Source organism: Ursus maritimus, unplaced genomic scaffold (genome assembly GCF_017311325.1).
Source record: "Ursus maritimus isolate PB19 unplaced genomic scaffold, ASM1731132v1 scaffold_14, whole genome shotgun sequence".
In the NCBI taxonomy this organism is placed as follows: Eukaryota; Metazoa; Chordata; class Mammalia; order Carnivora; family Ursidae; genus Ursus; species Ursus maritimus.
The window spans coordinates 58,522,944-58,536,919 of NW_024423786.1; the positions used below are offsets into that span (position 1 = coordinate 58,522,944).

Sequence of the window (13,976 nt, forward strand, 5' to 3'; positions counted from 1 at the left end):
CATTGTTGTGGGCCCCTTGACCAGACTGTGAGCTCTGGAGAGCCGGGCCCCTGTCTGCCTGGTCCACAGTGCCCAGCACAGAGTCCTCCCCTCGCCGTCCTGAGACCTCGGGCCAGGTTCCCTTCTGAGATACTCTTCATTGTGGATGGTGTTGACCGTCACATGTCACTTTTAACTACATCTGACCTACAGTAAAACGTGTGTGGCTAGGGGCTACCATGTGCAGGGCTTAGCCCGAACAAAACAGCGGCCCTGTTTGAAACACGAACAAAGGCCAGTTAGCGAATTAATGAAGGTCTGCGTCTTGCCCCCCACCCCCCGGGCGTTTTTGGTCGGCCTGTAATCCTTCCACTGGTCACGATTTCGGCTTGCTCCCTGTCCCCAAAGTTTGGGGCTGGGAAGGTTGTTGAGGGGCCAACAGCCTCCCTATCCATCAACTCCACTGATGTATCGCGGGCCTGAAAACCTCTACTGCTGGCTTCGAGGACAGACGGTTCTCGGGTGCGGCCCCGGGCGCAGGGCGGCCCTGGGTGCAGCGCGGTGGACCGTGGGGGCCAAGTCCCGACCCGCGGCCGGCGGGTCCGCGTACCTGCGCCCGGGTCGAGGTGGGGGCGTATCCCCGCGGGTCCGTGCACCTGCGCCCGGGCCGCGGGGTACCTCCGGGCGGGGGGCCGGCTCTCTGAGCGCGGCAGGGGGCGGCCCCCCACAGGGAGACCCATGCGGCAGGGGGGCGTGTCCGCGCTGCAGGCACTCCCCGAGGCGCTCGGGACCCCCGAGGCTGCGTCACAGGGTAAGGAGTGACGCCATGCCGGTTCCTTCATCGTAGGCACCAGGGCGGACGCGTGGTGGGAATGCGGGGAGGGGACCCGGTTCCACAGCTACGGGTCGGTCCCTCGGGCGCTCAGGGCGCCCCAGCTCCGCTTCTCGCCCCTTAGGAGCCTGCGCGGGGCCGCAGCCGGAGCCGGTGGGCGGGGCCTGAGTGGGCCCGCCCCGCCCCGCCCAGCATCCCACATTGCCCCGCGACAGGAAGCGGAGTCACGACTTCCGGAACTTCCGGCGATTGCTCGTCGGGCTGCTGGCGGCTGAGCGCCTTAGCTCGCGATGGCCGCGGCCGTCGCTATGGAGACAGGTAAGTAGCGCCCGGAGCCCTCGCAAACGCAGCTACCCCGGGCCAGACACCTCCTCCCGCTTCCCCGGGGACTCCTGTCCGGCGTAACTCCGGCGGGGCTCCTGTCCGCGGCGCCCTCCTCCTCACCTGCCGCGCAGATGCCGGCCCCTCCTGGCCTCCCGAACCCTAGGTCCCCGGTCCCCCGACCCCCTGACCTCCCGAACCCCAGGTCCCCGGGCCCCCGGCCAGGCCCCAGCGGGAAGACCCGCCTCCTCCTGGGTGTTTTCCTGTGTCCCCGATGAGCTCGCTTAGGTTTGAGATGTCGCCAGACCGTGTGCCGTTCTGACTCCGACGTTTCTCGCACAGGCGCACACCCGGTCGACTCTTGTGCACCTAGCGTTCTAGACGTTTTCCTGATGGACTTAGCACTCGCTTAGTTGTTGTAGCGCAGGAGGCATAGTTCTTAGCCTTCCCGCATTGGTCGCACGCTGTCCTAGGGCTGAACGTCCTGCCCCGTGGGTGCTCCTTCTCTTCAGCGAAGCTTCTAACCTGGTCTCATGAATGAGGGCTCTGCTTTCCCTAGATTTGTAAGGAAGGGTTATCTCCTCCCACACCTGGCTTAGGGAAGCCAGCCCATGCCCGTATTTCTGCAGAAATAACTCTCAGCAATACTCAAGTCTCTTTGCTGCCGTTTTCTTTCTACAAACCAGGATTAGAGAGTGACTTTTATTTTGGATGATTTCTGCTATCTTCCCTCCTAGATGATGCTGGAAATCGACTTCGGTTTCAGTTGGAGCTGGAATTTGTGCAGTGCTTAGCCAACCCCAATTACCTTAATTGTAAGTTGTTGAGCACTTTATTGAATTGGGTAGCTGTTAGTGATCTCTGACAGAAGAATTGCAATTCGTAATAATACCTGTTTTTAGATATACTCAGTCCAGTGGAATTACTGCCGCACTTACACGGGCACGTGTATGTGTGTGTATGTGTGTGTTGAACAAACCAGGGCTTATGTTTTGAATTCAGTGTGTGTTGGTGGTGGGGAGGTTATCTAAGCAGATGCTTTATGTTAGGGGTCACAAATCAGTAGTCAAGAGTTGGTTTGCTCTACAGATTTTTTTTTTTTTTATGCCTTTCAGTTCTTGCCCAAAGAGGTTACTTCAAAGACAAAGCTTTTGTTAATTATCTTAAGTACTTGCTTTACTGGAAAGAACCAGAATATGCCAAGTATCTAAAGTAAGTTTAATTTTTATAGTCCTATATATATGTATAGTTTATTATATTCCAGAACATTGATATTTAACAGATTTTCTTGTTTTACCTTGGAAAAAATATATTTTGAATCTCTCCACTTCTTTTAGTTGCCTCCACCTTCATATCAGACATTCTCATTTCCAACTTGGATTATTGCAGTGTCCACTCCCTGGTTACCCCTGCTTCTGCTCTTACCTTCCTCCTGGGTCCTCCCTCCCTCAAGCCAAACCAAGCAAAACAGTTTTCTACACAGAAGCCAACTTGATCTTTCAAAAATGTAAATTACAACATGACCCTTTCTTGCTTAGAACCTTTCAGTGGCTTCCCTTTGCATGCAGAACAAAATCCTGTCTCTTTTCTTGGACTAAAGCCCTATGTGATCTGGCTCTGTTTTTTTACATTATCTTAAAATGTGTGTGTGGCTGGGGGTACAAGGCTTAGCATAAACAAAATAGCTGCTTGATTTGAAACACAAACAAAGGCCAATTAGTGAATTATTTTGTCTCACTGAGTTTCTGACCCTAACGAACCTATAATCTGCATGAAAATTAAGAGCATGGAGTACTTACAAGGAAGATTATCTGGAGGAGGTGACCTTACCTGACATACCTCGGATATTGTGGGTTTGCTTCCAGACCACTGCAGTAAGGCGAATATTGCAGTAAAGTGAGCCAAATGAATTTTTTGGTTTTCCAGTGCACTTGAAGGTTACGTTAACAGTATACTGCAGGCTATTAAGGGTGCAATAGTATTAAGTCAGAAAAAGGGCACATCAATTAAAAAATTTTGTTAAAAAATGCTAACCATAGTCTGGGCTTTTAGGCAGTCATGATCACAGATCACCATAACAAATGTAATAATAATGAAAAGTCTGAAATGTGAGAATTATTAAAATGTGACACAGACGTGAAGTGAGCAAATGTTGTTGGAAAAATGGTGCCCGTAGACTTGCTTGATGACGGGTTGCCACAAATATTTAATTTGTAAACAAAAAACCCAAAAAACCCCAAATAAATCAGTATGTCTGTAGCTGCTGTCTTTTTTTAGGGCCTCCTGTGTGCCAAGCACAAGGTTATTTAAACCTTGAACTCATAGCTCTTCTTGTCTTAAGTCAGAAAACAATAGTGAAACTTCTTGTGTTTGTTTTTTTTTTTTTTTTTTTTTTTTTTTTTTTTAAAGATTTTATTTATTTGACAGAGATAGAGACAGCCAGCGAGAGAGGGAACACAAGCAGGGGGAGTGGGAGAGGAAGAAGCAGGCTCATAGCAGAGGAGCCTGATGTGGGGCTCGATCCCAGAACCCCGAGATCACGCCCTGAGCCGAAGGCAGACGCTTAACGACTGAGCCACCCAGGCGCCCCTTGTGTTTGTTTTTTAAACAAACACATTCGATAGGAAAATGATTCAAACTTGTCCTTTGTTCAGGTCACTTTTTTGATCTGTGTCAACTGATTCACAAAGCCCACGTCCTTCTGCCTGCAGGACCCTTTGCACCCTTACTGGTCCTCTATAAACAGTCACCTAATTAATAATCCAGAGAAAAGACTTTTTCTTAGATGTTGTGTGTATGTGGACTTGGAGACTTCGTGTCGACACGGAGCCACAGGCACAGTTAAGTTCACGTCTCCCCCCCAGCATTGCTGGTTTGGCCGCCTGCCCTCTGGAGGGGCCGAGTGAGCACCAGTTGCTCTGTTCAGGGACGGCCAATTCCACCGTTAGCTGGATGCTGGAAAGTTTGTCCTTATTTTGGGATAGAATACATCCCTGTTAGCTTTAAGCCATGTTTCTGGTTTTGTCCCTGAATTCACCCGGACCCAGTCTGTGCCCCCTGGAGGCACCTGCTCCCGTTCAGGAGAGGTTGCAAGTTATCCCCTGTGGGCATTCGGTCTGCACAGGGTCTGTGGAGGAATCGCCACCACTGAGACGCTGGGAAGTCTCTTACAATGATCCAAACTCTGGAAGAGCCGAGAACTGCTGGTCCTTTGCTTCCAGGTCGGTGCCTGGCTGGCCCGAGGGCAGCCGCCATGTACAGACACCCGCCCGCTCTGACCCGCTTCAGCGGGAGCCAGCACCCTGCCCCGTGGGAGCTGCTTCTCTCTGCTCTTCTCAGCCCCCTTCCGCCACTTCTCGGGTGCCCTCCTTCGGGTGTTCTGCAATCGTGCCTTTCACTGCTCAGCCAGGAACTAAGTACAGGCCTTCCGAGGTGGTCAGGGTGGGCTGGGGCAGATACGTTTCTTTTCTTCGATAAGTGTGACTTGAGTTTACTTTTTTTTGCAGGGGGGAAGGGGCAAGGAAGCACATTGCTGACTTGCTGAGAGTTTTGTGTCCACTTGAACCCTTCAGTTTGTTTCTTTATCAGTGTTGTTAACTGAGTTCTTCATTTACGTCTTATTTACTTTTTAAAAATCTAAATGCAGAATTTTCCTTTTTTATTTCTTTTATTTCGTCTTGTTGGTTGATGCTGTAATTGTAGCTGATCAAAATCCGCTCTTGTCCTGTCATTTAGCGCACTCTGAGCATTGTCTTTTACCGGTTTGAGAAATGACCGCTGCAGGTCGGAGTTCCTTCTATTGACTGAGTGGCACTTGAGACTATTCTCTTGGTTGTCACATTAGTTTAGTTTACAGATGAGGAAGCTGTACCAGGGCCCCCAGCTGGTGAGTGGCAGAGCTGGTATTGAAACCCAGGTGTTGTGTGTGTGTGTTTGTTTTTAGAGAATGGAGCAGGGGAGGAATGGGCAGAGGGAGAGAGAGTCTTAAGCAGATTCCATGCCCAGTGCAGAGCCCCATACGGGGCTCCATCTCCCAGCCCTGAGATCACAGCCTGAGCCGAAATCAAGAGTCAGATGCTTAACCGACTGAGCCACCAGGGAGCCCCTCAAACCCAGGTCTTTTTAACTACCAATGCCTCGTGGAAAGGGAAGAGCCAGGTGAGGTGTTAGCAGGGCATTTCAGGCGTAGCTGCCAACAGCGACAAGCAACTGTACCTTTATTATCTTGGAAGGACGGCATTGGTGTTGGGCCCTGCTCCTCAGTGTGGTCCTCTGGCCCGCGGCATCGCTGTGGGTCCGCATTGAAGAAGTGAGTCTCACACCCTAGTAGCTGTTTGCACACTTCAGCCATTTGTATGCTACTCGCAGTTCTGGCTCTGCGTGCTCTCTACACACGAGTTTTCATCGACTCACTTAGATTTTCTGTCTTTTCTGTTTGAAATAATGTCACTTAGAAAATAGCTGGAAAAATAGTAAAGAGAATTCCTATATATTCTTCACCCAGATATTGTAAATGTTCACATCTTCCTGGGAACGTTAACATTAATATATTATCTAGTCTGCAGACCTCATTCTGATTTTGTCCACTGGCTCATTCATGTCCTGTGTCTGGGACAGTATCCAGTCTAAGCCACTGTGCTACATTTTGTCTTTGTGTCTTCTTAGCCTTTAATCTGAGTTTCTCGATACCTCTTTTTTTTCCCCTCCGTGAGTGTGACCCGGAAGTGATATTGTAGGCTTCTTGGTGTGTCTCATCAGGAATCATGGAAGTCTGTTTGACCTACTACTGGAAATGTTAACTTTGATCACTTGGTTGAGGTGGTGGCTGCCAGGTTTCTCCAGATCAAGTTACTAGCTTTCCTTTGTATTTATAAGTATCTTGTTAGGAAATACTTTGAGACTATATAAATACTTTGTTTCATATCATACTTTTATCCACTGATTTTAGCATCTATTGATACTTGCCTGAAACAATTTTTACTGTGATTTTCTAGCATTCTTTCTACATTCATTAGTTGTAATTTAGGTGTAAGGAAAGAACCTCCTCTTATTCCCTATTTATTTATTCATTTAAAAGAGTTACATCCGCATGGACTCTTGGATTCTTATTTTTATTTTTTGGATTATAATTATGTGTTTTCTTGCTCAAACGATTCCAGATTTGGTCATTAGGAGCCCCTTCAGATTGGCTCGTGAGTACTTGGGACATATCCCCATAGTTTTTTGAGCACTTTACTTCCTGGCACTACATAATGTTCCCGACTCATCTTGTACTTTCCCTGCCTTAGCCCTGGAGTCAGCCATTTCCCCCAAGGAACCCTGGAAAATGCTATTGAAAATCCACGATTTGGACGTTGAGTGTGCTCGTCAGTTCCACAGTCATTGATTCCAGGCCCTCTTTGGCACACACAGGCAAGAAGGTGTGTGTGCGTGTGTACGACACACCGTGTCGACTTCTGATATTTGTCTGTCTCTGTGTCTCTATGTGAAGAGCCAGGAGTTCATGCTGATGGTTTCAGTGGCAGCTCCAACATGCAGGGTCCATCCTCGCCTCCCCCCTTCCTTGTAACTCCTTTTCTGATGGTCGGAAACTTGGCTCTCTACGGTATTTACTTACTCGGTCGCTCAGTGTTAGAGTGTATGTGAAGCAATTCCTTGTGGAAGACTAGAACACAATATTCATGCACAATTCTTTGTAAAACGGACTTAATTTTGAATGAAAGTTGTCTTTACCACTATTGGCGGAAAACCAGTAGTTACCAGTTAAGCAGATAATTGCTAAAATGAAAAAGTGTTCACATTCCTCATCTCGGACGCCGCTAGAAGAGCACGGTTTGCCCCCAAAGTTGACTGCACTTTACCAGTTACCGCGGGGTCTTGGGCAGGTCGTGTAGTCTTTCCGACTTCAGTTTACTCCCTTGTGAAAATTTGGCTTCATGCTGACTTTGGAAGACAGGCTTCTCTGCAGAATCCGGAACCACAGAAGCCTGTACTGCCAAAGTGAGCCAAGTCGATATTCTAGAAACGGTAGGCTACGGGATCGTTTCTGAGCGAGTGGCTAGATTGGAGCTGGGTGATACTGACCTAACTGCTGTCGACGCCTCACTTGTGACCCTGGCGCAGGTACCCTCAGTGTCTGCACATGCTGGAGCTGCTGCAGTACGAGCACTTCCGCAAGGAGCTGGTGAACGCGCAGTGCGCCAAGTTCATCGACGAGCAGCAGATCCTGCACTGGCAGCACTACTCGCGGAAGCGGATGCGTCTTCAGCAGGCGCTGGCCGAGCAGCAGCAGCACAACAACACAGCCGGGAAGTGAGGGCCCCGCGGGCCACGCCAGGCCCTCCAGACGCAGATGTCCTGCTCTTGTGCCGTGAACATGGACTCTCTCCAGCTGCCTTTGTGGGGTAGCACCTAGAACCTTCAGTGTGCTATTTCAGCCAACTAACTTTTTATTGTTAATAGGTTACTTCTGTCAAACCAGAATTTGTCGTACTTTGGTTTCCCTGTGGATTTGTAAATTATTATTAGTACTTAACCAACTGAATAAAAACAGAAATGTGAGGTGCTTTAAACCAGTTTAAGGGTGCCGCGAGGGATGGGGTAGGGGGAGGGCCGCCACAGGTCTCAAACTCTAAGCCTACCTGTTCCTCACGTACGGTGGGCCTGGGCAAGTCCTTCTCCTCCGACCTTGCTGTCCTTCAGCTGAGCTGCCCTACCCTCTTACCGACAGAATGAGAGGAAGGGAGTCAGCAGGACCTGCAGGAAGGACTTACCTGTGTCACCACTTGCCGTGCAAGAGGGCTTCAAGGAACGGTCGTGGGTAGGTCACTGACCTAGTGACGGCAGGGAGAAGATGGGTGGTGAACTTCTAATTGGACTCTTGACCTTGGACTAAAATAAAGATGACGGGCCTCGGGTATGTGTGATCATCCAGCCCCGACATTTACGCGGCAGGTGCGGTGGTATGTGCGTCGTCCCGGTCCCGTTCCACTTGCGGAACCAGCCTTGTCCATAAAGGAGGAAACCTGAGGTGTACACAAGTTAAGAAACTTGTCTACGGTCACACAGCTAGGATCTGGTCACCAGTGTCACCAACTCACGGGCTGGGGCTCCTGGCACCACGAGGTTCTACGCCTCTGACTCCCTCTGCCACCTGCCTCATCCCGAGTGGTGAAGCGCGCTCAGTGAACCGCACCGCCCGCGGCGAGCAGAGGCTGCATGAGTCGGTGCGCTCTGCTGTCCTCCGCTGGCTGCGTTACTTTCTACATTCTGAAGCCAAAGACGATGCTTTAGGAAGAAGAGTTCTTTGTAAACTTGTGCATTTAAGGTAAAAGATCCTAACTCCCTCTGAGACTTGGAATTTGCTTTCTGCGCTGGTAGGGACTTTTAGATATTTCTGTCCCCTCCAACAATCCACTCCCTTGTGCTACTGTCACCGCTGAAGACTTATCGTACGCACACCGTAAAGATTCCCATATATCACAAGCAAACTGAAAGGTTCACGGACATTTTATTTATTTATTTCCTTAAAGATTTTATTTATTTATTTGACAGAGACAGCGAGGGAGGGAACACAAGCAGGGGGAGTGGGAGAGAGAAGCAGGCTCCCACCGAGCAGGGAGCCCGATGCAGGGCTCGATCCCACGACCCTGGGATCATGACCTGAGCCGAAGGCAGACACTTAACAAATGAACCACCCAGGTGCCCCCACGGGCATTTTAATAGCACCTTCTATTTAGACGTGAACCAGTTTTTTTTTACATCATCATTTATTTATTGCTAACATGAATTCAAAGCCAGTTTGCAATTGCCTTTCTAACAGAGCAGATCAGGAAATCGAGACACAATTGCCATCATCAAATCTTAATCTTCAGAGAACAACATCTCCACGAGGTTGGCCTGAAGACATTCAGATTCCACCAGTTTTTGAGGCTGTAAGAGAAGAACAGTCTGATCTTAACCCACAGCTACAAAAATGTTATTAGGAGGGGAATGTGTCGTCCTGCTTACAACAGAAATACGCCATTCAAAAACTATCAACTAGTTGTAACAGGTCTTATGAAATAGTTAAGCTATTTGTCTTCAGATGAATCACTAAAATACTAGCTCCGCAGATGAAAACGAGAGACAGCAAGCCCAGTGCCATTCCCTTCCCCTCAAGTCTTTAATTTAGAATCCCAGGGCCGTGGCTAAACTAGGGGAGGTGCCCTTTCTTTTCGACCAGAGTTCTGGATTAAGCGGGAAACAAGTCCTGTGCTAGTGTTGTAAGGGAATGACGTGTTAACCAACTTTCTTGAGCTACGCTTAGAGAATGTGAATATGAAGTGGCTTTTAGAAAGCATGAAGAAGACCTAATATTTAGAAATTTGCATTACGAACAGTTTCTTGGGATTGGCCATCGGGATGGACAGCCAGGTTGTAAATTTTTAATGCACTCTGAACACCAATGTGATATTTGGGATGAAATGTCAAGGTCTTTTCTGACAAGGGTGAACTATGAAAAGAAAGACACTCACTGTTCCGTATTTAAGTAGCGTAGGCACTGCCGTCACCTTCAGGTGTTTTCTGAAGTCGTTGTTTGGATCTTTCCAACTATTTTGAAAAGAAAAAGTGATCATGGTTTCTCACGTGTTTGATCTATTCCTACATTTAGTCCTTCAGTAAAAATTGTTTTTGTTATAAACGTGAATGGAACCTTGAGGACCATGGATTTGTGACTCTGCACACCTTTCCTTTAAAGTCTGACTATGATATAAAATCAACGCAAAGGCGGTTAAGTTCTGCACTAACAGTGGGCCAAATTTATTGAATCACCTGTAATACGAGTGGCTAAATACTCAAAATTTGTATTGAATAACTCCTAATGGCTTGACTTGCTGGAATATACAGAGAACCCCAGTTCCGAGGCCCTTCCCGCCTACGTTTGGCACCTCTAGTGCCTGTCTGGGAAATCAGAAGGAATACACGGGCACTTACTAAGGTTTCTCTCCCACTTGGCAGTAGATGAACACACATCCTTCATTAATATGCTTCAGCCCCTCTCGTACGACTGGTTCAGCTTAAAACAAAGAAGATAAAATAATTGCACATCCGCTGTGGAAGATGGCACGGCGAAGCGGCGTCTAGGTAAGGCCGCAGACCTTCCCCTGCAGGTAGCGGAGGGGGCTGATGAGAGCCGGGAGACGCAGGCTGCGTGCTGACTCAGCGGCTCCAGGAAAACACCGCCGGCCCTGCGGAAGCGAGCGTGCTAGCCGCCTGGGGTGGTGCACCGGCTCGCGCGGAGCGGGAGCGCTGGGGGAACGGGCTGGGAGCGGACCCCCTCGCCGGCCCCTTCCCTTCCCTCCCCGCGCCCGGGCCGTGGCCAGGGCCGGGCAGCCCGTCCTCCGGGGGGCAGCCCGTCCTCCGGGCGGCAGCCCCCCCTCCGGACAGCAGCCCCCGAGCCCCCGCCTTACCCTGCACGCAGTCGGGGCACCAGCTCTTCCCCCGTTCGTCCTTGGAGCCGGTGAAGTAGGCGAAGATGGTCTTGCCGTGGTGCTGCTCCACGGCCCGGCTGAACTCCTCGAAGCCGGACACGCTCACCTCCTCCCAGCCTGCCATCGGGACGGCGCGCCGCGCTAGGAGGGCCGGGGCCCCGGGAGGCGCGGCCGCGGGGCGGGGCCCCGTGCGGGGCGGGGCGCGGCTGCTTCCGGCGGGGCTGGCGGCGGGGCGGGGCCCGGGGCTCCGCGGCGCTACGGGGGCCTTGGGCGGCCATAACGCCTCCGCGCCGCCTTTCTGTGCTCGCTTCTCCTTGCTCTCCGCGCCGGCCCTGCGCAGACACCCGAGCTCCTGCCCTAACCGCCCCGGCCCCATGTGCGCTGGCTGCCAAGCCCGCCGCCGCGCAGCCCCAGGACCCCTAGGTGGCTCGGGAGCCCTAACGGCTCCCAGGCCGCCCTGCGCCCGTTGCTATGGCGACCGGGCGAGCGGCCGGAAGCGCGGCCTAGCGGGTCCCACGCCCGCTTCCCGGTAGCCGCGCCGCGCCCCAGGCCAGGTGGGCTCGGGCCGGGGCTGGGGGGATTCTGGGAAGCCGCGCCAGGAGCCGTGGTCCCGGGGGCCCAGGAGACCCTGAGCCGGGGGCGACCCCGCCGCCCTCGCCGCCGCCAGAGTTACTCGCGCTCCCGCCGCGGCCTGGGGGCTCCCGGGGGGTCTCGGGCGGGGGTGCCGGGCGGGGGTGCCGGGCGGGGGCGCCGGGCGGGGGTCGGTCCGCGGCGGCCGGAGCGCGGAGTGCGTGCGCGCGTGTGTGCAGCGGCCTCGGCGGCGGGCGGGGAAGGCGCGCGCGGCGCTGCAGCCATGAGCGGGGCGGCGGGCCGCTGCGTGGGACCCAGCCGGCCGGGACGCGGGCGCGGGCGGCCGTGGGGGAGGAGGTGCGCCGCGGGGACGCCCCGAGGCCGGGTAGCGGGGCGCCGGCAGCTGACCGGGGCGTGGGAGACGCGCTGCGTGGGCGCAGACCGGCTGCGGGATTGTCGGCGGCCGCGGGGCGGAAGAGCCGAGGCCGGGGCCCCCGGGGCCGCAGGCGCGGGCGAGCGGGGGGGGGCCCCGGGGACCCCTGGCGCTGCAGGCCCGGTTGAGGCGGCGGCGGCCCTTGGGGCCGTGTGGGTGGACGGGGCTGTGGGGGAGCCCCAGGTCGTGGGGCCCGTCGGGTCAGTGTGGGTGACCGGCACCGGGGGGCAGGACGAGGAGGGGGCGCTTCATCAGAGTCCCCGGCGCGGTGAGCGGAAAGGCCTCCCGGGCTCCACGGGGCACGAGAGCATTCTGGAACTGTGGCTGAAGGTGCAGGCTATGAGGGCAGCCTCGGGCTGTGGGGAAGGAAGCACGGTGGAGCTCCACCCGGTAGCTGCAGGGGAGGGCCCGGTTGAAGGGGGTGTCCCCGGCCGGGCTTCCTGGGTAGAGACCGGCCGGGCTGGCCTCACGGGACCCTGGGTGAAAGGACAGGCCAGGGCAGGGCCCCGGACCCCAGGAGGATCTGCAGCTGTGGGGCTCGGGGCAGCTTGTGGGACGGCCTCTGGCTTGTGTGGGCAGGGACAGGCCCAGGACCTGCTTCCTGGGGGTGTGCCTGCAACCCTGGGGACAAGTTCTGAGATTATCCCGTACCTGCTGGGGAGAGGACAGGCTGTGGGGGTACCTAGAGCCATGGGCTGGCCTGAGGCTGTGCAGAGAGAGATGGGCTGTGGGGCTGCTCCAGGTTTGTGGGACAGGGGGCAGCCGGTGCAGGTGCCGGGGGTGCCGGCTCGAGAGGTGGTCTGTGGGGACATCCCCAGCCTGTGGGGAAGGGGACAGGTTGGGAGGATGCGCGATGCTGTGGGGGCACCTAGAGGCGTGGAGGAGGAAGCAACCTCTGTGGGTGCCCTGGGCATGTGGCGGAGGAGGCAGGCTGTGGAGGGGATGGGCTCTGGGGGTGTTCCTGGCGTGTGGGGTGCTGGACAGCCTGTTGGGGTGCCTTGTGCTTTTGAAGAGAAAGCCAGATGTGGGGGTGACCCAGGATTCAGGGAGAGGGGACAGGGCATGTGGGTAGAGACTGGGTCTGGAGGTGACCCGGGGTCATGGGCAGCCGCACAGACAGTAGAGCTAAGTGGCCGTGATGAGCCGGAGGGAGGCCCTGGGGGTGCTCCAGGCCTGTGGGGTATAGGGCCAGGAATGGGAGTACCTTCGGCTTTGGGGAAGGAGACAGGCTGTGGGAGTGTCCCGGGTCCGTGGGGGACTGAGCAGCCGGTGGGGGTGTCCCAGGCTGTGGTAGTGCCACCTGGAGCCCAGGGAGAACAGGTGAGCTATGGAGGTATCCCCAGCCTGTGGGAGAGGCAGCAGGCTCTGGGGGTGCCTCTGTCCGATGCGGTGCCAGGGCTTGCTGGGCAGGACACAAGCTGCGGGAGTGCCATGAGCCTGTGGGAGAGGAGGCCTGCTCTGGAGGAGCAAGAGGCCCTGGTGCCAACAGTTTTAGGGGTGCCTGGGCCTGTGGATCAGGAGGCTGGATGTGGTGACGTGTCCTGTCTGTGCAGGAGGAGACAGGCTGTGGGGTGGCCTGACCCGGAGGGGATGCCCGAGGCCGCTGTTTTGCCCAAGCACAGGTGTGCCCCGGCAGGGGTCCCCCCAGAGGTGGGTATGCCAGGGCCTGGAAGGGTCCCTGCCAGGGTGCCTGCCGCGGTGTGGGTATCTGGCCCTGCGTGTCAGGAAGGCAGCTCCAGAGATGTCTTGGACCTGTGGGAAAGGGCTCGTAGCGCCACGCTCCCCGTGGCTCCTGAGGAGCTGTGGTCTGTGCGTGAGGACACTGGGTCTGCAGCTTTCCCCGGATTGTGGGGAAGGAGACAGGCGGTCAGGGTTCCCGAAGCACCTGGGTTTGTCGGGGAGGAGACAGGCCCCGGCGGTGTCCCCAGATCTTGGGGAAGGAGACAGAGTGCCAGGGCTCCTGGGGCTGCTGAGGTGCCCACGGCTGCCAGGGTGCCTGGTCCTCTGGGGATGGAGGCCAGCTCTGGGGGTTTCTCAGGCTTGTCAGGAAGGAGGCAGACAGCTGGGGTGTCCACAGCTGGCGGGGTGCCTGTGGCCCCCAGGACACCTAGGCCTGTCTGGGAGGAGTTGGCTCCGGGAGGTGTTGCAGGCCCGTGGGGGCAGAGGGAGACAGCGCCAGGACCTGCAGACGCCTGGGCTCCCACAAGGATGGGGGTGCCCAGCACTGCCAGGATGCCTATGCATGTGGGGGAAAGGCTGGGCCCTGGGGACCCCTCAGGCTTGTTGGGAGGGAGGTGGACTGCTGAGATGCTCGCGGCTGCGGGCGCTTCCGTGGCTGCAGGGGTCCCTGGGCCGATGATGGCTGATG

The 13,976-nt window shown here is 54.9% G+C and overlaps 3 protein-coding genes across 4 annotated transcripts in view; 2 read left to right on the forward strand and 1 right to left on the reverse strand.

The window, feature by feature from the left end:
* Positions 1–1,009: 1,009 nt before the first annotated feature.
* MED31 (mediator complex subunit 31) lies at positions 1,010–7,693 on the forward strand. Its single transcript, XM_040629842.1, has 4 exons — positions 1,010–1,129; positions 1,870–1,947; positions 2,248–2,344; positions 7,256–7,693. The coding sequence occupies exons 1-4, from the start codon at positions 1,102–1,104 to the stop codon at positions 7,446–7,448; spliced, it is 396 nt and encodes a 131-aa protein (XP_040485776.1). The 5' UTR covers positions 1,010–1,101; the 3' UTR covers positions 7,449–7,693.
* Positions 7,694–8,882: 1,189 nt separating this feature from the next.
* Positions 8,883–10,790, reverse strand: TXNDC17 (thioredoxin domain containing 17). Its single transcript, XM_040629843.1, has 4 exons — positions 10,585–10,790; positions 10,109–10,190; positions 9,649–9,724; positions 8,883–9,064 (listed from the first exon to the last, which is right to left on the reverse strand). Exons 1-4 carry the CDS (start codon positions 10,727–10,729, stop codon positions 8,996–8,998), a joined length of 372 nt encoding a protein of 123 aa, XP_040485777.1. The 5' UTR covers positions 10,730–10,790; the 3' UTR covers positions 8,883–8,995.
* Positions 10,791–10,925: 135 nt separating this feature from the next.
* The window catches only part of KIAA0753 (KIAA0753 ortholog), a 43,747-nt gene continuing 40,696 nt past the window's right edge, over positions 10,926–13,976 (forward strand). Inside the window, exon 1 of one of the 2 annotated variants that reach the window (XM_040629845.1) lies at positions 10,926–11,159. The gene's annotated coding sequence lies outside the window, so the exon portion shown is untranslated. The remainder of the gene's footprint in view (positions 11,160–13,976) is intronic. The other variant, XM_040629844.1, reaches the window with a different exon arrangement.